A 27,315-nucleotide genomic window follows, 5' to 3' on the forward strand; every position below is an offset into this window, starting at 1 on the left:
CTTTTCTTTTTTTTTCTTTTTTCCCCCCCTACACGTCTTCTATTAAACCCGAATCCGACCCAGCCTAACTACTAGGTACGTACCGTACCGTACTATATAAGTAGCCTAACCCAAATTTCAACCAAGTTAACCCGAGGTGATTATTTATAAAGCTTCCCTCGGGCTATTAGCCTAAGGTTACTATATATAAGCTCCTTATTTCCTCGATTATACTATATATCCAGAATAAAATGCTTATAGGAGAAGCTCAGGCTTCGATTACTCAATGATTACGATAGTAAGGCAATGCTTAAAATTCAAGATACCGAAGCTAATGAGAATGATCAACAGAGGACATTGCATCTGCATTGCCCCGCTGCGTGCCTGGTACAACGTTGTTTGATTAATCAGGTTCCCCTGTGTCACGCTCAATGGGGTGACTGGAAGCCAAGCCCTGTCATCTGAACGGAACGCAAGCAACCAGTTATCTTATCGATCTCATCTCTTATTATCTTTACGAAAATATCAGTCTCCGACTTCGGCCGCGAACTCGGCAGAGTGAAGTTTGTCCGCGGAAGGTCACCACCCAGCGGCCCACCCCAACGGAAGCATTCTCTATCTTATCCACATTTATTCACGACGATTACCTACCTACCTAGTGTAGTGTAGTGTACAACGTACATAGTGTACGTTGTATGTAGTTGTACAACGTACATAGAAGGACGAATAATGGAAGGCTAATTCCGGGATTGGGGGTTTCGGGGTTTGGCATCTGATCTGATAACTTTAATCAGCGAACATTCAATACCTCGGAACCCAGTCCAGGGGTCGAACCCCTTTGCGTCCACTTTGCCCCCCCGTGTCGTCCATGAACCATATGTACGCCATGATTGTTCCCTGGCTTGTTCCGTTTGCGGTCACCTGTTTTTGTTCTCGTGATTTTTCCCCGCTGAGCCGTCTCGGTATTGACCTTTCGCAATCAACCAAGTTTCCAACGGTTAGGGCTAGTCGACCTTGTCCGGCGCGCGGTACGTCGACAATTTAAGGAACCAGTTTGCAGGGGCCGCGGGCGAGTTTGCATGGGCCTCGAACGGCATATGCTCCGCATAGGCAAACTACGTGATGTATACAGTACATATACATAGTATTGTATATATTTATATACTGTCCTGATATAGAGCATTTTTTATATAAAATATCTAAAATATACCAGGCATATGCTAGGCATATGCTATGTAATAATACTTAAATATATTACTAGATTTATATACCTTAAGAGTAGGGTATATACTAGGCATATACTATATAATAATACTTAGATATATTTTTATAAATTTATTTATTTAAGAGTAGGGTATATACTAGGCATATACTATATATTTATACTTAAGATATATTAATTAATATCTGTATTTAAAGCATAGAATATATACTAGGTATATACTATATATTATGCTAAGAATATATTAATAGGTTTATATAATTAAAGATAAAGGCATATGCTAGGTATATATTATATATATTTTAAATATAAAAATATAATATACTATATTACTACGATAGATATATATATAGGACTTTTTTAATAATATACCTAAGTCACCTTTCCTTAGCATTTCGAGTTCGAGGCCCTTATAAACTTAAAGTGGGTACTTTTTCGAGGCCCCTGCGAACTAGCCCGAGGCCCTTATAAACTATATACTCGATAATTTCGAAGTGTTAAGGTCGAGTATATAGTTTAACTAGGCCTCGGGCCAGTTTATATAGGCCTCGGGCAAGATCCACTTTTTTAGTTATATAGGCCTTGAATAGAAAATGCAAAGGAAAAGTGACTTAGGTATATTATTAAAAAAGTCATATATATATATATCAGGCATTTATACCTAAATACCCCGATATCCTATTAGGTATATTCGCAGAGCCACGTCACGAACTACTCCGAATACGGCGGTACTTCTATTAGATATATTATAGTGTTATTTCCCCTCTTTTACCTATATATTTAACATCGTAGACTAGTACTCTTTTATAGTCTATTATAAATATAAGTTATACTTTATACGATATTAGTATCCTGATAGTTATAAGCCCGGCGCTTTAGTAAAACACCTTTATTCCGGTCGATCTAATAGTTCTAGGCTCTATGCCTCTCTCTTTTAAAGCCCTCTTTTTAAAGCTCTTAATTAACTAGAGCCTCTCTTTTTAAGTCCTGCTCTGTTACGGATAGAGTCGTCTACCAGCCCGTCCGCCTACCTATTATAACCAACCTCTTTAACCGCCTCCTTCTCCTTCTCTTACTCTATCTAATTAACTGCCCGTCCACGCCGTTATAATAACTTCGGTTATACTAACCTCTTCTAAGGATTAGTACTAGTGGTATCTACGTGTAATAGAAGTCGCTCTTTCTAACGAGGTTACGAAGCTCGTGGATCCGGATCTTAACGATACTAACCATCTAAAACGCCTTTAAAAGGTTAACCCTCTTACCGTAAGCAAAGACGAAAATTAGGATCAAAAGTATAAGCTATAGCTCTTCTCCTATAACGAATATAAGCAGGAAAAGGCCGCGATAAAGGCCGTTCTGGATTATATTATAACTACTATAGACCGGAGCCTCACGGAGTCCTTTACCGGTAAAGACGACCTAAAAGAGATCCTGCGAATCCTAAAGGCATGTCTTAAACCCACTACCGCTGCCTAAAGGTCACTTATTAAGCGCCGTTAAAACGATTATATATAATCTATTAGGAAAATACCTTACTAACGCTGGCTTAACGACTTCCGTAAGTTATATAAAAAGGTAAAAACGTATTAGGTTCGCGTAATCGATTCGAAGATAAACTAGCTTAACGGATTTTTTAACGTGATCGGATCGATTTCCCCGGAGTGGTCGGAAGCCCGGTTTTCTATAATATTAACGGAAGACGAGAACGATTTACCGGATATTAAGAGCGTCGTTAACAAATATACCACCTAGTTATATTATAGGCACCCTCTGCGTTTAGATCGGAAGCCGGGATCGTTATTATTCTATATAGCTATGTTCCTAGGAAAAGATAAAGAAGGTTAGTAACCGGATCGTTAATCGGATCGAAAGGATCGTTAATAGGGTCAGGGTACTAAGAGGGAATTTATCTACGATTACCGTATAGCCCGGAAGACCCGAAGCTATTATAAGCTAATTTAGACCTGCCTAAACGTTAACCCGGCCCGAAGAGGGAAGACCTTTAAACTATCTAAGGAGACGGAAGAACGCTATAACCAGATTATCACTAATTAGGATAAAGATTATCGAAAGAGGTTTTAGAGTAACCTTAAAAAGGACGCCGAAAGTAAGGGAAATGATAGTTAATAAAAGTTACCCTTAAAAGACCCTTCCAAGGATTTATCTAGTTTTATGGCCACCAGGGGCGCCGGTTCTTTGGACTCGGATTCGGAAGATAGAACCGGATCATACAGCATATACAGCTTTTTAGTAACCGCAGCCGTAGACGGACCCTTTAAAAACGAGCTGTTAGTTAATTCCGGCACTATAAGGTATATCACTAATAAGCGTTACCTTCTAGAAGACTACCGGCCCGCGGAAAAGCATATAACGTTCGATACCGGCGGAGGAGAGTCGGATCCGGTTACCGGATTCGGCACTATAAGGCTATAAGTTAAAGATCGGGATCGTTAGCCGTATACGCTAATTTTAAAGGATATAGCGTATATCGAGGGATATCCTATAACCCTTATATTAGCCCTCCGCCTACTTCTAAAAGGATCGCTTATTACCGGTAGATAGGCGTTAGAAATTAAGGAAAAAGGTAGGACCGTTACCCTGCCTTTAAAGAACGTGGGAGGTTAGTTTGCCCTCTAACCAACAGAATAATAGAGCTTTTTTAATAGCTCGAGAGCCCCGATTATAAGCGTCGCCGACGCTCGTTTATAGTATAAGCGGCTAGGCCACGTAAGCGCCGAAGCCTTTAAATATATTATAACCGCCTATATAGGCGGTGCCGTCTCTAAAGGGGATTTTCCCCTTATAATAGAGTACGAGAGCTACTCTAGTAGTAAGGCCCGGAGACTAGTATCACGACGATCGCCTAACCACCGGCCCACACGCCCTTAATAGCGTGTAGATATCGATATCTTCTTTAATAATAAGTCCTTTAATAGCCTTATAAAGCTAATACTATACCACTACCTATACACACACTTTATTATAGGGGACTTCCTAAAGGACCTTAAGTTAGTTTTTTTATCGGTCACCTCCTTCGAGCTATATACGGTATAGTAGTGTCACTGCCTTATTATAGTGATACGCCTAGATAATACACAAGCCCTTTAGAGTACCCTTAATAACTGGGTATACGCTAAAGGGATCCTAATCAAGAGGTCGTCACTTACTACGGCTATATAGAACGCCGGAGCAGAACGGCACGGAGCTATTATATATACTATCGCCTAGGCGCTCGCTATTACCTCCGGCTTCTAATAGGATATATAGCCGGAGATAATAGCTATAGCAATATGCCTGTATAATCTGACTCCACGCCAGGACCTTAGGTGGAAGTCACCGAAGGGTTATATAGATAAGTGGGTTAATAAAATAGGTATCGAACGTATTACTAGCACCCCTTTCATCGGTTACCTAAAGAGGTACGGCTACCGTGCCTATCTATTAACTGCTAACTATTAACGTGGGCGCCGGAAGAATAAGAAGCTCGCGGAGAGGGCTTATATCGGTTATCTAATCGGCTATAAGAGCACTAATATATATTGGATATAGGTGCTAAAGCTTAGAAGGGTCCTGCGTATAAGAGATATTAGCTTTAACAAAAAGATCCTATATAAGGATGGTGACGTGGACCTATCTATAGCGATAGAGCTTTTTAAAGAGCTTAACCTGCCTAAGACTAACGATACGGAAAAGGACGCCCTAGAGACTATTAGCGTGATACCGATATACGATTAATTTATAATGTTATAGCAGAATATAATGATAGAGTTATTCTAAGATATTAGAAGGCCGGAATAGCTTAAAGTAATTAAGAGAGCTGTTAAAGTAGTTAAATAGGTTAAATAAGAAGAGGTTAAAGCAGTAGCTGTTAAAGTGATAGAAAATTCGACTCCCTCGCCTAATTCTGAGGGGGTGGATAAGTCACTATAGCGATCGTAGCCGCCTAAAACGGCAGGTATAGTGGCTACCCGGGTTACTCCTTCTACTATAGAGCAGCTGGCCCGAGCTTAGGGCTCTGCTATAACGCCGGCTATAATTACTGCTATAATTACCTCTAAAACCTCTCCTAAAATAACGCCCTCTTCTTCTTCTTTTTCCCCTCCTATAACAACGCCTCTAGCTTTATATTAATTAACGCCTATAGCAGCTATTCTAGCTACTATAGCTATAAGCTAATTACTACCTCTAGCTCCTATAACGTTAATAGTAACCGCCGCCGCTGCCTTTAACAATAACTCCGATAACGACGATAACTCGGATAAAGATTCCTCTGATTCCGACGACTCTAACGGTACTATTACGCCTACCGCCGGCGCCGCCGGTACTACCACGGCTATAGGTTTATTATCCCCTAATTAGTTAGTTCTGGAGGATAAGATAACGGCTACTGCCACGGCTACTGTAATAGCAGGCCCGGGGCCTTCCACCACTCCTATAGCAGCTACTTAATAGCTGCCTTTATCGGCTACCTCTATAACGCCGACTAGGCCTCTAGCGCCGGATACCCGTCTATCCTTATCCACGGCGGGTACCCTATCTTTAGCTACCACGCCGGTAGCCTTTACTCGGCTATAACGTAACCGCCGGCCACTATAATAATACGCCGACTCTGCCTTCCTTTATCTTAACCGCTTCGATATACCGAAAAAGCCGCTGCTATACCGTGATATACCCGAAGAGCCCACTAATTAGAGCCACATAATAAGGTCTTTATATAGAATATAGTGGGTTATAGCCGCCTCTAAAGAGGTTTAGGCCCTTATTAGGATAGGCACGATTTAAGCTATTAAGCCGTCGTCTTCTGCCTTTCCGAGCCGCCCTTTAGATCTAATATAGGTATTTAAATATAAAGTTAATCTGTCCGGCTACGTCACTAAATTCAAGGCACGCCTCTGCGTTTATAGCGATTAATAGCCTTAAAATCACCTTAACGCCTACGCCTCCACCTTAGCCGGCAGGACCTTTAAAACACTTATAGCTATTACTACCCACTTCGATCTAAAGACCCGCTAACTTAATACCGTTAATACTTTCACGAACGCCCGGCTTAACGAAGAGGTCTACGTTAAAGACCCGCCGGGATAAAATATTATATAAGCCATAGCACACGTTACTAATAAGGCCGGATTAGAACCGTTTTTAAGCCTCCTACGCCCCTCGAACCGTGGGATTAACCGGCTACGCCGGGCCCTATATAGGCTACGCCGATCGCCAAAGCTATATCACCAGGAGCTCTCTTCTATTTTAGGTAAGTATAGTCTTACGCAGTTAAAGGAGGACGACTATATCTTCCGGAGTAATAAGCTGTTTATATTCTTCTATATTAACGATATAGTTCTACTATATCAAAAAGAGCACATTAACGCCGCCAAGGATCTGATTAAGCAGCTATAGGAGCGGTTCTAGGTCCGGGATTTAGGTCCTATTAAGTAGTTCCTTAGTATTAGAGTTATAAGGGATCGTTAACGCCGAAAGCTATGGTTATCACTTAATAACTATATTAATAAGAAGATAAAGGCGTTAAATATCGTGACTAATAAACGGGTCACCACGCCGCTCGCCTTTCCGGATACGCTAGAACCGAATAGCTCTTAGGCTTTAAAAGACTCTATCCACCTATATCTATAAAAGGTTAGATCGATTAACTATACCGCCTATTAAATAAGCCCGGATATCTTAAAGGCTGCTTCTAGACTAGCCGAATTCGCTACTAATCTATCCGGTTAATATTATAAAGCCGCTAATAGGTGCCTTAAGTACCTTAACTCGATAAGGTCCCTCTACCTGTCCTTTAGGCCACGGGATTCCGATAAATCCCTAGCTAAATACGCTTTATTTTATATAAGCGACGCCGCCTTTAGAGACGATTATAAGACTCGGTATAGCTCCTAGGGTTATATAACCATGCTTTTTAGAGGTCCTATCGACTAGAAGGCGAATAAGTAAATAAGCGTTATTATATCTAGTATAAAGGCCGAGCTCGTAGCTCTAAGTGCCGCCGCCAAGTAGTATATCGCGACGCTATGATTAATAAAGGACCTAACGTTAACCTTTAAGGTTAACCCTATTACTATCTATTACCATAATAACTAGACCCGTTAGCTACTAGAAAGCCCGCGCCTATAGGTTATATCGAAATTAAAGTATCTTAATATATAGGCCCTATAGATCCGGTAGATCGTATAACGCTAGGAGATTGTTATTAATTAGATCGCTATTAATAAGATAGTTAGTGATAGGATAATAAAGGCGTTACCTCCGTAAAAGCACGCTACTATCAGGGATATTCTATTTAAGGGAATCGGATAGGACTTAGAGGCGGTGAGGAATGCGTTAGGAACCCAGAACCGGCCCTAAGGTTAACCCTAGGAGATATTTAGGACCGAGTTATATTTTAGGACTATTAAGCTGGCTTAAGACCTGTTATCTTAGAGCCTTACGTTATTATATACCGATCCTAGGGAGCATAGTTACTAGTCCTTAAATAGGGTATTTCCCGTTAAGTCTAGAGTAAAAAGGGCTTAACGAATAATCTTATATTTATTGCCCCCCTAAGGTTAGCTTCGTAACCTATTCTTATTATAGTCTTAACGACTCTCTTTACTCCTTATATAAACCTATAATATTTTATTCGTTCTAACTGTTTACGGGTATAACGACTATTAAGAGTTCGAAAGACTAGCTATTTTTTTAAATGCTACTATTACCCCTAACTAGTACCTAAGATACCCCCTAAGCGCACCGCCCCCGTTTATACCCAGGATACTTTCCCTGCTACTAAAGGAGCTAAAGCCAGGCTATTAGGCGCCGATTATAAGTAATCCCTTATACTCGAGTTAGAGGATAAAGACGGTAACCCCGAATTCGAGATTCGCGGATAAGCTAACCCGGACGCTTATAATCCTATAATAGGACCGTTACTCGACCAGGGGACTCTTTAAGTTATCCGTATAGGACCCTAATTCGATATTAAAGACCTTAAAAGCCGCCCCCCCGGCACTTTATTATCGGTGGAACTCGACTTCCTAATTAAGTACTATAAGGACTACTAAGCGCGCGAAAAAACGGAGAAGCGTCTCCTTACCCTCTAATAAGGGAAGGACCCCGATACCTCCGAATATACCCCCTAAGGGGACTCCCGTAAAAGCTAGTATAAGGTCCTATAAAAGCTCCCTAAATAGGACAGGCAGTCCTATAACTAGTTCTAAACATTTATTAAAGAAATCGAGGAGCGCTTTATCCTCGACGAGGTTAAGCCGTTTAAGGCAAAGAAGATCTATCTTATATCTACCCTATTACCGAAGATTATAAAATCCTAATAGCGTGCTTATTATAGGCGCGTTTATAGGAAGACTAGAGGTGCTACCTAGGAGGACCTTAAGATATTCCTAACTAAGTAGTTAGTCGATAATAAAACCCGTAAGATATCTATAACTAAGAAGCTATTCTTAGACTAGATTATATAAAAACCTAATTAGACTTATACTAACTTTATTAATAGGCTAGACTTATTATTTTATAAGGTATCCCTACCTTTTCTTAATAAATAGCGTATATAGTTAATCGTAACGAAGCTTAATAAGCCGCTATATAACTAGATCGTGGCCGCCGGTATCCTTACCGATAATAAGGCGCTAGGTATTATAGCCTAATAGGTAAAGATTACTCTTTTACGTAAAAATAAAGAAGAGATACCCCGGAATAATCGCCTAAGGCAGCCCCGCGGCGAGAAGCGTAGGCGTAATAAGGCCCTTAATAGGGCCCGTGCTATAACTATCCGACCCTTTATACCTCCTTAAGGTTTCGTGGAATTAATTAAAGTAAACGATATAAAAGCCCCCGGGCCTCCTAAGAGGCGCTATTATAGCGGTGTTATATGCTTTAGCTATAATAAAAAGGGGTATTACCGGAACGAATACCCGAAAGAACCCTCTAACTTAGGTTAGTTATTAGGATACTCCGCTAGTTAGAACCCGAATAACCTACCGGTTAATATAAGGCACCCTGTTATTATATAGACTTAGGCCTAGAAAGGGCCGCTATCTTAGCTATTCTTTGCTAGTAAGGGCGCGATTAAGGCGAAGTTAGAGTTACGGTTAAGCGGCGGATAGGGCTACTAAAACGCCGACCTTAATAGAGGTACCGAGGTTAACCTAATTAATTAAAAGGCCCTGCCTCCCGACTATAGTCCCCTAGGACTACTAAAGCGACTTAGATAGGTTATCCCTAGGGTCGACGTATAGTTTATCGGGTCCTTTAAGATATATATTAAAGTTATAGATAATTAGGACCGGACCCGGATATATCCGATTAAGTTTAAAGTACTAGATATAGACCCTGATAGGTCCTAAGTTATTTTTAGTATACCCTAGTTAGTGGAGTATAACCCCGTTACCTTTTTCCGGTCCGGCGAATAGATATATCGACTTTAGTAAGAGGACCTTCGAGGCGTCCCGGGCCGGAGGGAGTTAAAGAAAGTAAAGGAGCACGTATAGCTTATTATCTACCTTATAAAGTCTAGTGCCCCCCGTATCGGCCGTGTTATTAGTACGAAGTGGAACGCTACTAAGGAAGAAAAGGATACGTTACCTAATAGTCCTTTAATCCCTATTATCTAATCGGACCCGTTATAACCTATACTCCTAGTGCCCCCCGACCTAGCCTAACTAGATAAAGGGATCCTGGAATATCTTAATCCCGGGCCGTATTAAGAGTTACTAGATAAGGACAAGTTAGGGGATATTATCCCTAAGCACTATTAAGAGTTTTTAGATATTTTTAATATTATAGAGGCCGGCTATCTACCCGCCTACTAGTATTAGGATTATATAATTAAGATAAAGGAAGGTAAGTTACCCCTATTTAGCCTTATCTACCCTCTAGCCGAATAAGAACTAGCTATCCTTTAAGACTATATTAAGGAAGCTATAGCTAAAGGGTGGATTCGCCTATTAATAAGCTTTACGGGTACCCCGATCCTATTTATACCGAAGAAGGGTGGATAGCTATATTTATATATAGACTATTAAGGTCTTAATCAGGTTACCCGTAAAAACCGTACCCCGCTCCCCCTAATACACGAAATCTTTAACCGCTTCGCGTTCTCCACGGTTTATACTAAGTTAGATCTTAAGGACGCCTATTATCGCTTAAGGATTCGAGAAGGGGACGAATAGAAGACGGCTTTTAGAACTAAGTATAGATATTTTAAGTACTTAATAATACCCTTTAGTCTATATAATACCCCTACTAGCTTTTAGTATTATATTAATAAGGTCTTAAAGGGTCTTATCGATACTATCTATATTATATACCTAGACGATATCCTAATCTATATTAAGGATCTTAGTACCTATCGTGTATACGTTAAGGAGATCCTTATACGCCTAAGGGAATAGTCCTTATTCGTAAACCCTTGGAAGTGCGTGTTTAAGATATAAGAGGTCGAGTTCTTAGGCTTTATATACAGCCCTAATAGTGTCCTTATAGACCCTAAGAGGGTTAAGGCCATTAAGGATTAGGAGGAACCCACTTCTATTAAGAAGATTTAGGTCTTCCTGGGTTTTATTAGTTTTTACCGATATTTTATTAAAGGCTACTCTAAGGTCGCTGCCCCTCTTATAGACCTATTAAGGTTAGGGGGTAGACCAGGTACGTTATAGTTAGGGGATATAAAGAGGGCCGTTTTTAAGAAGTTACGATTATTATTTTAGTCGGTACCCGTATTACGGTATTTTAACCTAGCCTTACCTATTTATATAGAACCCGACGCGTCTAACTTTATACTAGGCGTTATAATTAGCTAATATAAGGACCGTACCTAGTAACTTATAGTGTTCTTATCTAGGAAGCTAAGGGGACCCGAACTAAACTATCCGATACTAGATACTAAGCTAATAGCGATTATTAAAGCGTTCCGGTAATAGCGTTACTATTTAGCGTATAGTTAGACCTTAGTAAAGGTACTAACTAATTACTTAAACCACTGGTATCTACTAAATAAGCCCCGAATTAAACCTTAATACGCCTATTAGCTAAAGAAGCTATTAAGCTTTAATTTTAAGATTCGTTACTATCCGGGCGTTTAGAACCCCGTAGATAGGCTTTTAGGGAAGCCGTAGCTCGCTATAAATTAGGCAGATCTTAAAGCGGAGCGGTAGAAGCCCGTTAAGGGATTTACTAAGAAGTTCGTTATTAGCTTTATAAGGGCCCGAGGTATACCTAAGCCCTCGGGTCTATCTAGCCTAAAGGACGATATTATCTTTGCCTAGAAGGATAATCCCTTTTATATCTTCTTAGTATTAAAGGATAACTTAATAGACCTATAGTCCTATAATAGTTAAGGTATAATCTACTTTAGGGACCGCCTTTTTATACTAAACCAGTTAGGTTTACGCGATAAGGTCCTTTAAGTATTTTATAACGCGCCTACTATAGGCTATTATAGGTTAGGTCGGACTATTAAGAGGATTTCCGAGTCTTATTATTAGGAATATCTCTTATAAGATATTAAGAAGTTCGTGCCTATATATAGTATCTATTAAAGGACTAAGCCACGCTAGTATAAGCCCTTTAGGTACCTAGTACCTTTACCCGTACCCGAATAGCCGTTCTAAGAGATCTTAATAGACTTTATAATAGGCCTCCCCCTTATAACCTTATAGGGGAAGAAAAGGGATTATATCCTGGTCGTGGTGTGTCGATTTACTAAGTACGCGATCTATATCCCTTATAATAGCTCTTTAATAGCTTAAGGCCTTATTAGTATCCTATAAGTGTATATTTTTAGTATCTATAGCCTACCTAATAGTATTGTTTCGGACCGAGGGTCCCTATTTACTAGTAAGTTCTGGACCACCCTATATAGCCTCCTAAGTATTAAGCGGCGGTTATTAACCGTGTTCTACCCTTAGACGGATAGCTAGATAGAATAATAGAACCAGAACTTAGAGCACTTTCTATAGGTATTCGGTGCCCTATAATAGGACGACTAGGTTAACTAGCTACCCCTGGCCTAGTTTACCTATAACACCGTATAGTATTTAGCTATCCGGTAAACCCCCTTTATTACGCTAATAGGTTTTAACCTACACGGACTATATAATATATAGATATATAAGTTAAGTAAGGTTTATACCGCTATAGCTAAGTAAAGGGTAAAGCACCTTATATCGAATCGCAGGGCTATAAAGGTCCTTATTAGGAAAGCCTAAACCACCTATAAACGGTACTATAACGCTAGCTAGGCGGCCTAATATTTTAAGATTAGCGATTATATATTATTATCCTCGAAGAATATTAAGTAATATCGCCTTAATAAGAAATTATTAGATAAGTTCCTTAGCCCTTATAAGATTACCTTTATAATAGGCTAGTATAGGCTCGCCTATAAGCTATAGCTCCCGGAGTTACTAAAGATTTATAACGTTTTCCTGATCTTACTCCTCGAACTATAGAAGTCTCGGGACGGCAGGTCGCTTATACCCGCGGACGTTAAGGTCGAACTATAGGAGTCGGATAAATATAAGGTGGAGGAAGTCCTGGCTTATCGCTATAACGGGAATAGGCGCGAATACCTTATTAAGTAGGCCGGGTATAAGTATAAATATAATACTTAGAAACCACGAAGGCACCTCCCTAACACGCTTATCGAGGAGTATTATAGTTAAAAGAATAAAACTAGTTAATAGTGTTATTAGTGCCCCGCGGGGACTTTTCTTATTTAGGTCTAGGGAAGTAAATAAAAAAAATAGAAAAAGAAAAATAAAAAAAAAACTAAACGCTAACGCCCTAACCCCCCCCCTAGACTCCCCCTACCCTAACCCTAATAACCACCGTAAATAATCCTTATTTATTTTTTATAGCCGGTTTTTTTATAAAGACCGGCTAACTTTAAAGTTTATTTAACTAATTAGCCTAGGCGGCGGGTAATAGTAGTAAGGTGGCGCTCCGTGCGAATAGGAGTATCGAGCCTTTTACGCTCGGCCTCCTCTTCCTCCTCCTAGCCATAACGCGCTACGGGGTCGAACCCTTTATTATCCTGGACGTATTTTTTTATAGCCTTAAGGGCCTAATATAACTTAGTTTAGACCTAATAGGCCCGGTGCTTATATATATTAGCGGTGCTCTTTATAAGGATATTAGGCTAACTTATAAACGCTTAGTTATCTGGATTATTACTGCCCTATATAGCCGCTACTAATATCTTTTATAGCTTCTTAGCTACCCGCTCCGCCTATAATAAAAGCTATATATTTAGTTAGTAACCTTAAGAGCGGTTAAAATAAAAGGACTATAGCTATATAAACGTACTAACTTATAGTCGCGGCTATTACTATTATAGTAGTAATAGTATTTATTAAATACCCTGCTACCGCGGTAGGGCCGTATAGTGATAGGACCGGTAACGCTATCGCTATATAATACCAGGGAACCTAGTATACGGGCGTACCGCCTATAAGGAGCACGAAGCTCTAGGCCCGACCTAACTAAAATAATAGGATATACCGGTATTTTAACGCCATCGCCGTTACTAAAGTCCGAGGGTCTATCGCTAGACCTAGTTATAGATAGAGCGAACTCCGATAACGACGAACTATCGGAGTTAGCTTCCTTATTATTAAAAAGGGTGGCTTTATTAGCACCACAACTTATAACGACGTCCTGACTAGTATAGTTAAGGACGCCCTCTAGGTCACTAAGGGGCTTAAAAGCACCCTATAACGAATTATCACGCTCTAAAAGGAGAGTGTCGGTTAACTTAGTGACGAGAGTAGCCGTAATAGCCGGCTTCTTAATAGTCCTAACCGATATAGCTTATTTAGCTAGAGTAGCCGCTATACCCGGCTACTCGATAGCTTTATCCTCTAAGGAGGAAGAAGACGACGAATCTAAGGACGAATCCGATAATAAGTCTGATAAAGAGTTAGACTACTACTACTACTACTACTACTACTACTACTACTATTACTACTTAAGAGTAGCCGCTATAGCCGCGGCCTTAGCCTTAGCCTAAGCCCTCTTAGCGGCCCGCTATACCTTCTTCTTAGCGGTCTTAGTTATCCCCTTATTAATAACTTAGGTGCCACCTTAATAGACTTAGTGCCGACTATATTAGACTTTATACCGGCCTTACTAGACTTCTTAGGTTTACTAGCCGCGCCGGACTTTTTATGCTTCTTAACTAAAGCTAGGGGCGCTATTATATAATAATAGTCTGCTTTAATACTATAAGTTAGCCTAAGGTCTATATAAAGGGGGCACGAATACTTATATAATAATAATAGTAATAGTGCTAATAATAATAATAATCTGCTATAATATTAGCCGAGTCCTAAGCCGGCCGCGCTCTTATACGCGACTAAAATAATATATAACACCGCGCAGAGATAATATATACCCTAATAAGGAGCTAATAGGATAAGTTAATACTCTTAAGGTAGACGAGGATAAACGACTTATTATAGTAACGATATAGTTATTATTATAAGCGGCTGGTTATAGGTTAATCGCACTAAGCAAGGCCGAATAATTATATTAGCTAGAATTAAGGAAAAGGAAAGGAAAAGGTCTATAGAGAGGTGCAGGATTTACTAGGTTTATACGAATCCGCGGTAAGGGCAGCGCGAGGTCCGAGTATCGGATCTGCGTGCTGATTAGCGGTTCCGGCCTTATGCCGGAACTATACTTTTAAGGGGTTAACCCGTGATATTACCCCCCTCCTCCCCCCTCCGGGGCCGTAATAACTAAGCGCCGAGTCTGTTTTTGCCTGAACGCGTCGCGAGGGAGGCGTGTATCCTCCTTTACGTTAAACACGTTTAAGTCGCGCGGCGTTCGTAGCGACTTCGCTCCTAAGTCGTTAGCGTTTTATATCGCGCCGAGCGCTTACTCTTTATATTAAAAACGCCTAGTTACTCCTTTTTTTTTATTTATAAACTATTATAATAAATAGCTTTATAGGCTTTTATCGTGTTCCGTAGTCTAATATTATAGTATAAGCGTAGCTTTACCCGGTTTTTTACTTATAGTTAATTCTTTTTCCTATAAGCCTATAATATCGTTTTAGTAATAAGTTTTATTACCTGTTCCGTGCTAAGGGCTATATTATTCCTCGCTAACTCTTAGTATAATCGCTTTATCCTTATAGTTTTTTTATTAATCTAATAATTTTCTATTTTTTAATTATTTAATTAACTATTATAAGTCTCCCGATAAATCCTTATACCGATCCGGTTAGGTCGTGGTTAACGGAGTATATCTAGATATCCGCCCCCCGCTATAACGCTTATTATACCTATAAGGGCACTATTAAAGAGGTCCTGGTTATTAGTAACGTCGCCGCCCCCTCTCTCTCCGCCGCCCCCCCCTCCCCCTCCGTTAAGGAAATAGCTAAAAAGGCTATCGCTAAGATAGCGAATACTAGTAAGCGTCCTAGTAATAAAAAGGTATACGATAAGAGTCTATACTTCGCTATAAGGGTCCTACTAACTCTTTAGTAGCCTGCTACGCCTAATAAGCGATAGCGCGGCCTAGCCTACCCTCTTAGTTATTATTATAACGATTTTTACTACCCTTACGCTAATCGTATCACGGGCACTAAGATAAAATTTAACTAAACGTATTATAACTAATCCAGGCCCGGTATAGCCTATAAGAACCCTAAGTGCTATAAATACACTATAGGATCTTATACGTGCCGCCTAGTAAGTCCTTTACGATCTATAAGCTAAATAGTCGCGACTAACCTTCTTAGCTCCCTCCCGCTACCGCCTTATTTATCCGCCCTATAGCTAAGGCGGGTCGCGTTATACACGATAATCTAAATAATAATAATATAAGTATTCCCGTGTCTTTTTTAAGGTCGCTACTAACTCTAGTCTAGCTCCGCGAAGCCTTTAAGTTAGCTTATAATAACTATTATACCTCCCTATCTAAGGTAGCTCCTATTATCGCCCCCGCTAACTCCGCCCCCGCCTCCGTTAATAACGGCGAGGGTCTCCGCTATAAGGTGGTAGCCCTCCGCCGCGAGGTTCGCTTATAGGGCGCGGCGATAACGCGCCTCCTAGAGGGTATCCTCGCCGCCCTTTAGGGAGGTAGCGGTCCTATTACCGGTAATAGTAATAATAGTAGCTAGAAGGGCCTAGGCGATAACGTTACTAATTAAAGTCCTTTACGGAGGCATTATCTATCTCCTTAGAAACCGGTAGGGGGGCCGGTAAATTCCCCCCCTTTAATTAACTTACGATTATAGGTTATGCCCTCCTTATATTAGGGTCTTTTCGTCTTCGCGTATTCCTTATAATATAGTCCTATAAAAGCCTATTATTCTTATCCGCGGGGCTATATTCCGCTTTAAAATCGTCTAACGCCTTAGTATTCTATATAGTATCTAACGGTTCCTAAGTGGGTTCCGTGTATCCCGCCTATTATACTAACACCTCGCGTAGTACGCCACGACCTCGCTGTTTATTCTATATGTATAAGATACTTTTTACCTCCTACTCTTTATTACTATAAAGTGCGTCCCTAATCGGTTCGGGTTAGGGGTCGGTTATAACCTATCTAGGGAGGGGGTCGCGGCTAGCTTATTTTAGGATATTAATATAAAAGCGGGGGTGTATCCCCGAGGGTATATCTAGCTTTATAATATAAAAGTTAATTACTTTTATTACTCTATACTTTTAGTATAGCTAGCTTAACTTCTTTAAGGGCCTAGGCGTAGAGTAATTAGCTATAAAGAGCTATATAAGGTCTCTTACTTTAAAGCGCTCCGCCGGGAGTCGCTATCTATTCGCGGATTCCTTATCCTATAGTTACTTCGAGGCTATAGCTATTTACGCGAACTCTACGGTACCTTATAAGAAACTTAGTAGGTTATAAGCGGCGGCTTTTTTCGGGTATAGGGGTATCGGGTCGTGGATTTAGATAGGGTCGATATAGAACCCGTGTTCTAAGAAAAAAGGACTTAGCTAGGTCGTTAAGCTCTTCCTGCTATTAAGCGATAACTACGCGGCGGGTAATAAGCGACCCTAGTCGTCCTAGGAATAGTATACGAAGGCACGGAGGTAGGCTTAGATATCTTAGTTTAACCTCTTAGGCCCTCTATTAGTCTAGGGGTAGTAAGCCGTGCTAAGTCACTACTTAATCCTTACGAGTTTATAGAAGTATCGCTAGAACCTCCCGGTTTAGTTCGAACCTTAGTCGTTAACGATTAAGAGGGGTATACCGTGGAACCTAAAATAGCAGTTTAGGAAGCGTTCTGCGTAGGCCTCCGCTTTTATTATTTCTATCGCTTTTAATATTACTAACTTTATTAGCCTATCTATAATTACCTATAAGAACCTCGCCCCGACCTCGCCGGTAAGTGGCAGGTCCGTTATAAAGTCTATTATAAGGTGGCTATAAATTCGTTTTAGCATAGGTAATAGTTTTAATAGCCCGCGTTTCGTATTCCGCCACTAATTACCTTTATTACACGGATTATAGTTACGGATAAACTTCCGTATATCCTTATTTATACCGGGCTAAAAGAACTATTAGGCTATTATAGCGATTATATTCTCCTTACCCGGGTAGCCGCCGATAATAGAGTCGTGGATCGCTTATACTAAGCGTCCCGTTAATAACGAGTCCTCCCCGGAGCTTAGAACCTAGAGACGATCCCGGAAGGTTATATATCCCGCGGGGTTAAGGGAATATTCCGCGATCTATAGTTATAACCTAAGGGAGGGGTTAAAGCTATAAGCTCTTATAGTAATCGCGGCGAGGACTCCTTAATACTAGGGGTCGGTTATTATAGTCTTATCCTAAAGTCGTTAAAGGTCTTTATTTACTTTAAATATATGCTTAATAGATATTTTCCGTATTATTAGCTTAGGAATCGTTTTTAGGATCGCGGAATTAGGTATTAATTAGATTACCCGCCCTTATTCCTGGTCGTTTAAGCTATCTTTCGGGGCGTCCTGTTTATAATAGGAGAGCGTATCCGCTATAAAGTTCTTAGTACCTTGCCGGTACTCTAGTATAAAGTTAAACTAAGCTAATTCGCTAGCCTAGCGGCTTTGCCTTTTAGTAAGGGACCGTTTAGTTATAAAATACTTAAGGGCCTTATAGTCCGATAATATTATAAATTACTTATAGCTAGTTAGTTCTGCTTTTTAGGCGAGTATATAGCTTATAATTACTAGTATCTCCTTATTATAGATAGGGTAATTATACTCCGCCGGGGTAAGCTTACGCTAGTAATATACGACTATATAGCGATATCCTAGCTTATGTACCTAGGATAGGATACCACCTAGCGCGTAGCCCGAGTAATCGGTTTCTAATATAGTCTTACGGTCCGGGTTTTATAACTATAGGACAGGCTTTATCTAAAAGAGTCGTTTTAATTCCTTAAAGGTAACGTCTTCTTTAATCCCCTACCTAAAAACCCGGTCCTTTTTTATTAATACTATAAGGGGGGCCGTAATACCTACGAAGTTATAGATAAATATCCGGTAGTAGTTTATGAATCCTAAGAAGCTTTATACTCCCTTTATAGAGGTAGGGGCCTCCTAGTCACGGATAGCCTTTAATTTTTTAGGGTTATAGGATACTCCTTTACTTACTATAACGATAAAGCCTAGGTATTTTACTATTATTATACTAAACTTATACTTAGCCGGGTCTAGATTTAGGCCGGCGTCTATAAGCCTATATAGTATTAGCCGGACCTTTGCCTCGTGGTCCTTATAAGATCTACTTAAGTAAATTAGGACGTTATCGATATAGGCCGTGATAAAGTCGTTAAGGAACTCCTATAAGGTCTAGTTAATATAGCGTTAGAAGGTAGCGGGAGCGCCGCTTAGTCTAAAAGGATATACTAGCTACTTAAAGAGACCGAAGCGTGTTCTAAAGGCCGTTTTGCTTTTATGCCCGGGAGCTATACGGATCTTATAAAAGGCGGCGACTATATTAAGCTTCGTAAACCACTTAGCGCTAGCTAGGTTATATAGGGTCTCGGTGATTAGGGGGAGGGGGTAGCGATCCCGCTAAGTAATCGCGTTTAGGGCTCTATAATTATAGTAAAAGCGTAGACCGCCCCCTGGCTTTTTTATAAATAAGACCGGCGCGGTAGCCGCTAAGCTACTAGCTTATATAAACCCCTTATCTATTAGGTCGTTAAGCGTCTTTCGGAGTATTAGTAACTCTTCCCTGGATATACCGTAGAGGGGCCCCTATAGTAAGGTTAGCTTAAGCTTATCGGGACCTCGCTTTAGGGTGATTTCGTGGTTAACGCCTAGTCGGTAAAAGGGTAAATCGTTAGCCTTATTAGGCGCGAAGAGGTCGCCGAACTCTCGTAGTATATTCGTAGGGATATAGTCCCGAGGGTCTACTAGTTCCTTTTTATAGAGGGCCTTATTAATATCCTATATACTAACGGCCCGGATTAAGGTATTAAACTCGTCTCTTTCTTTTCCCCTTAATCCTTTTCTTATCCGTTATATTATAGCCGTAAACACTAATCCCGAGACTAGCCTTACTTCGCGGATAGCTTATATATCGGCTAGTTCCTCCTCGCCTACTAGTCGTAGGTTAATATCAGCGACTCCGTGGTATAACCTACGGTTCTTCGCGTAATATATAACGTCGTTATATTCTAGCCACGGTTTTCCTAGGAATATATCCTAATCTAGTCCTTTTACTATATAGGCGAAGACTCGTTATATATAGCCGTTAATCTTAAGCTTAAACACGGCGATCCTAGCGCTAATAGCCGGCTTAGATATATCTAAGAATCCTTTTAGTAATCGTCTCCTTTTATCGACTAATAGTAACTAAAGTCTTTAGGTAAAGCGTTTATTTATAATAGTATAGTAATTATAACCCGTATTTATAAGAGTATATATATATCTTTTATTTACTGGCGTTAATATTAAAGCTAAGTCGCTGCTAGCTAGGTGTTTAAACGCCTCCTACTCCCGCCGTAAAGCGGCTATCGGCTTTAACGCCTATTTTCGCGTTAAAGCTATTCTTTTCCCGACTCTTTATTATCCGAACCGTCTAAACTTATAGCGATATCGCTATCCTTAGCCTATACCTTCGCTACGCGGGCGCCCTTAGCCTTACCCTTATCCCGGGACTTATAGTTTATATAAATATATCCCTTTTTCCTATAACCCTAGCACTCCCGGTTATCGCGAGGTTAGTCTATAGTCGTATCGGGCCGGACCTAATTAATCCCGCTTATCGCGATATCTTTATTAGTATCGGTCTCTTAGTTCCGGGTTTGGTTCGGTATATAAGTATTCCGGCTAGTTAGGCGTAGTCCTTTTAGCTTTTAGGCGATACTCTATACCTTAATAACCTAGCTTATATAGTTATAGGGTAACTTTACGGTAACTAGGGCGCTATATAGCTTCTAGCTTAGGGCTCCCTTTAGGAAGGTGATCTTCGCCGAATCTACCTACTCGCTACTACCTGCTTAGGCGATCTATTTTTTAAATTTCGGTAAGAACTATGAAAAGGTTTACTCCTTATATTATCTAAGGGAATATAACGCGAGGGCTATATAAGGCTATTCGTTCTAGTCCTTATATATACGGTCTAGGTAGGTAAGGAATAACTCTAGGTTACGGGTACCTCCCGGCCCCCTAGCGGCGTAGAAGGCTAATACTATTTACTAGGCGCTCCCTTTTAGGTATAAGTTAATATAATACTATATTTCGGCTTAGTTATTAAATAAGTGCTTATCTAGTAGGAGCTTATCGCGTATCTGCTATAACTAGGTAACGTACTCCGTTCGTCTTCCGCTAAACTTCGCGGGGTATAGTAGGGGCTTAGTATACGGCGGGCGTGGTTTATTTAGTTCCTATAGGACTCTAATCTAGGGGGGAGCAGAGGTCGCCGGGGTTAGGGGACCTACTACCGACTTAGTAGGCGTGTTCGTGGGGGCTCCCTCCGCGGGGGGCGCGAGGTTAGGGGTAGGTTACTACGGGGCCTAGATATTCACGAGGCCGTTTATAAGTCGTTAAAGTAGCTCTTATTATTAAGCTATTTATTCCTATAAGGGACCGAGCGTCGTATTAATAGCTTCGGTGATCCTTCTATCCGTCCACTTAGCTAGCTTAGCGGGGTTTATAGAACCTCTGCCGCCTAACGGCGCGTTCGTATCTAGCTCTATACTAATATAGCGCGTAGGGTTCGCTAAATTCTAGCTATATAAGCGGCTAGTTATAGGTTAATCGCACTAAGTAAGGCCGAATAATTATATTAGCTAGAATTAAGGAAAAGGAAAGGAAAAGGTCTATAAAGAGGTGCAGGATTTACTAGGTTTATACGAATCCGTGGTAAGGGCAGCGCGAGGTCCGAGCGTCGGATCTGCGTGCTAATTAGCGGTTCCGGCCTTATACCGGAACTACACTTTCGAGGGGTCAACCCGTGATAATTATTATTATAAATAAGTAAATAAAAAAGGGTAAAGAAGAATAATAAAATAAGTTAGGCAGATAGGAAAATTCCTATATCAGAATAGTCGTATAACCTAATATAGGCCCTACTTATATTATTTCTTCCCCTTTTTACCTAGATATAACTGCCTATTACGGGATTCTACGATACAGTTATTAATAGAGAACGCGCCTAGGGTGCTATTATAGTGCACGCGTCTACGGATAGGCTTTATTATTATTAATATTATAATAGATATTACGCCTTATTATTACCCGGCCTTAAGCTAGATAAGCCGCGAGAGGGCGAAAAAAGGAAATAGGGCAAGTTCTTTTATTATTTAGGACTATATCGTGACAGGCTTTATTTAGGATAGGCCCTTTATATAGGTATCTTAGGTCGCCTTAATAATAGTGGTAGTATAAGAGGAGTGGATAAAAGGAGTCTTAAAGGATTACCGAAGTAATAAAGACTATAATTAACTACCTATAAATACTATTATTTACCGGCACGATACCTATTTTTAGAATTATGGTTTATTCCGACTAGAGCCCTTTATTAGAGGGGCCCCGGTTAGAGCGCTCGGGGCTTTATTATAGTATAGTTATAGTAAGGGTAATAAATAAAGGGGGCCTAGGGGAGTTATGCTTTATCTAAAGATAACGGGGCCTCTTAGTTTATAAGACTACGGTTATACTATACGAGGAGGACGGGATTAATTAGAGGGAGGTTAGGCCAGGTTAACAGGGACGTTTAGCTTAGCTTAGGTGGACGAGGAGGGAGTTAATGGCCCTAATAGGTAGAGTTTAGGCCGGCCTGTCCGTCCCTAGGTCGGGATGGATTAACGGGCGGACTGGACTAGTAACGGTTACTAGCTCCCGTGGATAGGAGCCTTAGAAGGAGGGGCGTGATATTAGGGATATTCTATTTAAGGGAATTGGATAGGACTTAGAGGCAGTGAGGAATACGTTAAGAACCCGGAACCGGCCCTAAGGTTAACCCTAGGAGATATTTAGGACCGAGTTATGTTTTAGGACTATTAAGCTAGCTTAAGACCTGTTATCTTAGAGCCTTAGGTTATTATATACCGATCCTAGGGAGGATAGTGACTAGTCCTTAAGTAGGGTGTTTCCCGTTAAGTCCAGAGTAGAAAGGGCTTAACGAATAATCTTATAATTATTCCTCCCCTAAGGTTAGCTTCGTGACCTATTCTTATTATAGTCTTAACGACTCTCTTTACTCCTTATATAAACCTATAACAGCTACGTTCGTTAAGATACTTAGGATAGAAAAGAGCTCTTCCGGCTTAGTTTAAGCGGATCGATTACTACCGCTTTAATAGTAGTTTAAGTCGATTATTTCGATTACTATCGACTTAATAGTGGTTTGGATTAGATTATAATCGTGATCGTGATCGTCAGATTAACTATAATTATATAATAATTATCACGTTATTTTTAGGGTTAATTTAACTACTATTTTAGGATTATAATAAGGCATAAGTTGTTTAATAAGCCGTTAACCTTTAGATTAATATCTGGGCTTAAAAACCCTAGATTTTACGTTATTTTTAGGCTTTAATTCGATTAGAACCGTCAGGATTAATCCTACGGCCCTGGGGGGTGTGTTAGGCATTTATGCCTAAATGCCCCGATATCCTGTTAGGTATATTCGTAGAGCCACGTCACGCACTACTCCGAATACGGCGGTACTTCTATGAGATATATTATGGTGTTATTTCCCCTCTTTTGCCTATATATTTAATATCGTAGACTGGTACTCTTTTATAGTCTGTAATAAATATAAGTCATACTTTATACGATATTAGTGTCCTGATAATATATCTATTATAGTAATATAGTATATTATAATATTATATTTAAAGTATATATAATATATACCTAGTATATATCTTTATTTTTAATTATATAAGTCTATTAATATATCCTTAGTATAATATATAGTATATACCTAGTATATATTCTAGGCTTTAAATATAGATATCTGTTAATATATCCTAAGAATTATTATATAGTATATACCTAGTATATACCCTACTCTCAAAGTATATAAATAAAGGCAGGATATTCCGACTATACCACTTAGATATTCCGACTAAATACCGGTATTTATATGCCCCCTATTCGGTATTTGCTGTCCACTTAACCCTAAATAAGAAGGTAACGCGAGCGCGTATATAAGTAAGATCTTGGCTATAAATGTTACGTACCTGTACACGTTAGAGTAGGTAATCAGGATTACGTGATATATAATAAGGTCACGTGACTAGGGTATCTGGATTACGTGGTGTATAATAAGGTTATATAACTAGGGTATCAGGATTACGTAGTATATAATAAGGTTATATAACTAGGGTATTAGGATTACGTGATATATAATAAGGTACCTAGTATAAGGATATTATATATTCTTAATACCTTAGGGTTAATAAATATAGAGGCAGAAACAGTAGTGATTTAGTGGCTTAAGATATCTGGTTTTAATTATAGAGATTAAGGCTTATCGTAAGGTATAGGTACGCAGCATATACGGCCAAGATCTTACTTATATACGCGGTCGCGTAACCTTCTAAAAATGGATTGAGTGGATAATAAATAGTGAACCGGGGGCGTACAAATACCAGTACTCATTCCGACTATAGCTCTAGAGTATTAATATTTATAAGCGGCCTGTCTACTATTTATAAGCGTCCTAAACCTAATTAGGAAGGTTACGCGAGCCCGCGTAGTAGTGTGTATACGCCACGCTCTTAGCTGCAGATATCCTATATAGATATATCACGATAAGGTCTTCTCTCCATTACTTATTACGAATGTCTGTTACTGGTGGGGGGATAGTGGAGTGGTGAACCACCTGGACTAACCTCTAGTAGGCCCTAGAGGTCGTGGGTTCGAATCCCGCTCCCCCCACCGGCTTTTTACCTGCGGCAAAGAAGACTTAGTAGCTAGTCTTTAACCCCTGCTAAGTAGATAACGATAGCCTGGGCACCTATCCTTATCGAGACAGCAGGTAGCCTAGGAGGTACTGCTACTACCTGCGTGGGGTTATCACGAAGGGAGGAAAAAGGTATAGGGGGGGCTACCAGGGCTTTTAGGTTTTTCCCCGTATAGGGTTTTTTTATACGGTTTTTCCCTGGAGGTAGATTTACTAAAGTGAAGGGGTTGGTGTATATGGCATTTTCTAAGTAAATACTCCCCCGCACTTTCCTATCCCAAAGTGGTTCGTAGCGTGTCCTATACCTAGTCACTATACCTTTGGTACTTCCGAAAAGTCTGTCATAGCTTCTGGCTGCATATAGACTTAATAAACCTGAATCAAAAAAAAAAAAATGTCTGTTACTGTGAATTCACGGCTTATTTTGAAGCAACTCCTTTTTATTATGCAGCCAGCCAGGGAGCTGGCTCGGCCTCCAGCCTAGTCCGTTCAAGAATGGGCTTTCTGGCATCCAGCGTCGAAGCCAACGTTCGCTGCTAAGACGGGGTTGTCTGTTAAAAACCTGCCATCTAATGGGACAATGAATGGCCATGGACATAATATGGACAAGCCGGACAGAACAGTGCGACATGCCTGTCCTTCCACTCTATTCGTTTTCCCCCCTTCACTCCTTGTTGGTTCCCTTATTTTACAAACCCACCGTTTAGGTAGGTACGGCAACGAGTACGGGTCCCGTCACCGCTCCTCACGAAACCCCATCGCTCTACCCAATAGATAAAGCGATATAGAACGGAGCAACGGACAGCTGCACTCATAGAATCTTACCCCGTTTCCTTTCTGGACCTTTCGTGGCTGATCACCTCTTATGCCTGTGCCTCGCCGTGCGGTTCGGTTGAAGCAAGTCCTTTCTTTTGCCGATGAGATCCTGACGGGCGTGTATTAAAAACTTTCGATGTCCGTTGCGGATCCTCGCGCTGTGCATCTGAGATCCTCAGTCCGGACTCGAGAGGGGCGGGGGAGGCCGTCCTCGTGCATTGACCCCGATCCCCAAGGCTTCAGGTTGGATTTGTCTTGCCTCTCGCTGGCCACACGCCGTTCTTTCGACCATCGCATTTTTTTTTTCGCTGCTCGGGCTTCACTAATACCGACTCCCACTCTGCTCTTGTTGCTCTCTATTCCAATCTTCGCCTCTCTTTTCTCGGCGCCTTCTTTTTTTTCTTGGGCATCTTGTCTCCTTTGCGTCTCATTCTTCCACCCCGTCTTCCAACAGGCCGCAACACTTTTAGCTTACGTTCTTCGCTCATGTCACCTTTCTTCACGCCTTGGACCGCCAAGCACCTTCTTTTGTCAATGTGGCCGGGTATAAGATGTCACCATGCACAAAACCAGAACCAACAAGCATAGGTTCAGACGCCCGGTCTGGGGCGACTGGAGCGACTGGATTTGGTCCGCCGAACACTGCACGTATTACCGTGCACGCCGGGACATACGAAGTAGATGGTACGAATCCAACCTCAATAGCTTCGTCATCTGGCAGCTAATCTATCCCCGATGCCAATCTAAACCTCCGTAGTCTTGCTCTGGATTCTGATGTGCTGGCAGGTAATTACGAGTACGACTACCATCCGGGAGGTGGTGCCACTGCGGACGAGATTCCCCGGCAAACTCAAGCTACTCCCGAACATCCGAGCATTGAGGACATCGCCCATGGTATAAACCAACTATCTGCGACGCCCTATGCATATACATCTCAAAGCGCCCGCGGTCGTAGCTCAGAAATCCAAGATGGACCACGTGAACGTAAATCTCTCTTGTAGTATCACCAGTATGGGGGTTCGGATTACGGATGGTGGCTAACGGATGTCCAGAGCCCGAGTATTCCTACGCGCAATCTAGTCATCATCTTGAAGAAGAGGCGGATGGAGTTAATGAGAAGGGGAAGGAGAAGGTACTTTCTCACGGCAGTGAAGAGACTGAGGTAGACGGTGCAAGACATCTTGCGACGACACTGATGGTAGATGAGGCCTATGAATTGGACCAGGATCAGTCTGCAGCAAACACCCTGACCGGGTTTGACGATCCCGATCTCCAGGCGGCAATCCATGTCAGTCGGGGTTGGGACCAACAGCGACTGGGAGAATCATCGCTGAGCGGGCAAGTGTATAGTATGCAGCCACATACCACCGGTTCTCGCGCGCTGTTAGTTAACTTTCTTATCTCGCCTATGTAGCCTATGCACCATACGACTTGGAGGGGGACGAAGGTCCGCCAACGCCGAAGCCACTGGATATCAGGGGCTCGGGGGGCGAGATCGAGGCGCTTGACCCACGTAAGTCTGGGGCTCGTTTTATCTGTGTAGTTAAGCAGGCTGTATTACTGACGGGTCAGGATACGTTATTGAACCCTTCAGCAGGTTCCAGCCTGGCGAGGTAGGTGCTGCCCCTTTTCTTTCCTTTTCTTTTTGTTTTTCTCTCTTTTTGTTATCCCCTTATTCCAACCTTCGAATCGACACCTTTGCCTCCATCATCATCACTAAGGTGAAATAGGTTTTCAAGATCCATTGGGCAGAACCGTCAGGGGACGCTGGCGGAACACCCACCATTTCAGATAAGAGGATGTTGCAGGATCAATATGGAGGGGCGATATTCGTGGGATTCCGGCGGTACATCGTCATTGGGAACGATGAAGGCCACTGCACTTGCGTGTAACCCCCCCCCCCCCCCCCA

At 41.2% G+C, this 27,315-nt stretch overlaps 3 protein-coding genes and 1 pseudogene across 4 annotated transcripts in view; 3 read left to right on the top strand and 1 right to left on the bottom strand.

Annotated features, from left to right (window-relative positions):
* The first annotated feature begins 119 nt into the window (after positions 1-119).
* Positions 120-798, top strand: ACRALDRAFT_2058323 (uncharacterized protein). Its single transcript, XM_071021838.1, has one exon. It carries the CDS (start codon positions 286-288, stop codon positions 442-444), a length of 159 nt encoding a protein of 52 aa, XP_070878214.1. The 5' UTR covers positions 120-285; the 3' UTR covers positions 445-798.
* A 23,684-nt stretch (positions 799-24,482) lies between these two features.
* ACRALDRAFT_t82 lies at positions 24,483-24,564 on the top strand (annotated as a pseudogene). The gene has a single exon. The product of its transcript is annotated as a tRNA-OTHER (tRNA).
* A 35-nt stretch (positions 24,565-24,599) lies between these two features.
* Positions 24,600-24,833, bottom strand: ACRALDRAFT_1062226 (uncharacterized protein; the record flags this gene model as incomplete). Its single annotated transcript, XM_071016557.1, has 1 exon — positions 24,600-24,833. A coding segment is annotated over one exon (234 nt), but the record flags the coding sequence as incomplete, so codon positions are not given.
* Positions 24,834-25,964: 1,131 nt separating this feature from the next.
* Positions 25,965-27,315, top strand: part of ACRALDRAFT_1069289 (uncharacterized protein) — a gene marked incomplete at both ends in the record, with an annotated part of 1,912 nt that continues 561 nt past the window's right edge. Inside the window, 6 exons of the mRNA XM_071017653.1 lie at positions 25,965-26,089; positions 26,163-26,389; positions 26,458-26,754; positions 26,820-26,918; positions 26,978-27,018; positions 27,136-27,251. Of these exons, the coding sequence (XP_070878216.1) occupies positions 25,965-26,089; positions 26,163-26,389; positions 26,458-26,754; positions 26,820-26,918; positions 26,978-27,018; positions 27,136-27,251 (905 nt within the window). The remainder of the gene's footprint in view (positions 26,090-26,162; positions 26,390-26,457; positions 26,755-26,819; positions 26,919-26,977; positions 27,019-27,135; positions 27,252-27,315) is intronic.

This window comes from Sodiomyces alcalophilus (genome assembly GCF_042370955.1).
Source record: "Sodiomyces alcalophilus JCM 7366 unplaced genomic scaffold ACRALscaffold_2, whole genome shotgun sequence".
In the NCBI taxonomy this organism is placed as follows: Eukaryota; Fungi; Ascomycota; class Sordariomycetes; order Glomerellales; family Plectosphaerellaceae; genus Sodiomyces; species Sodiomyces alcalophilus.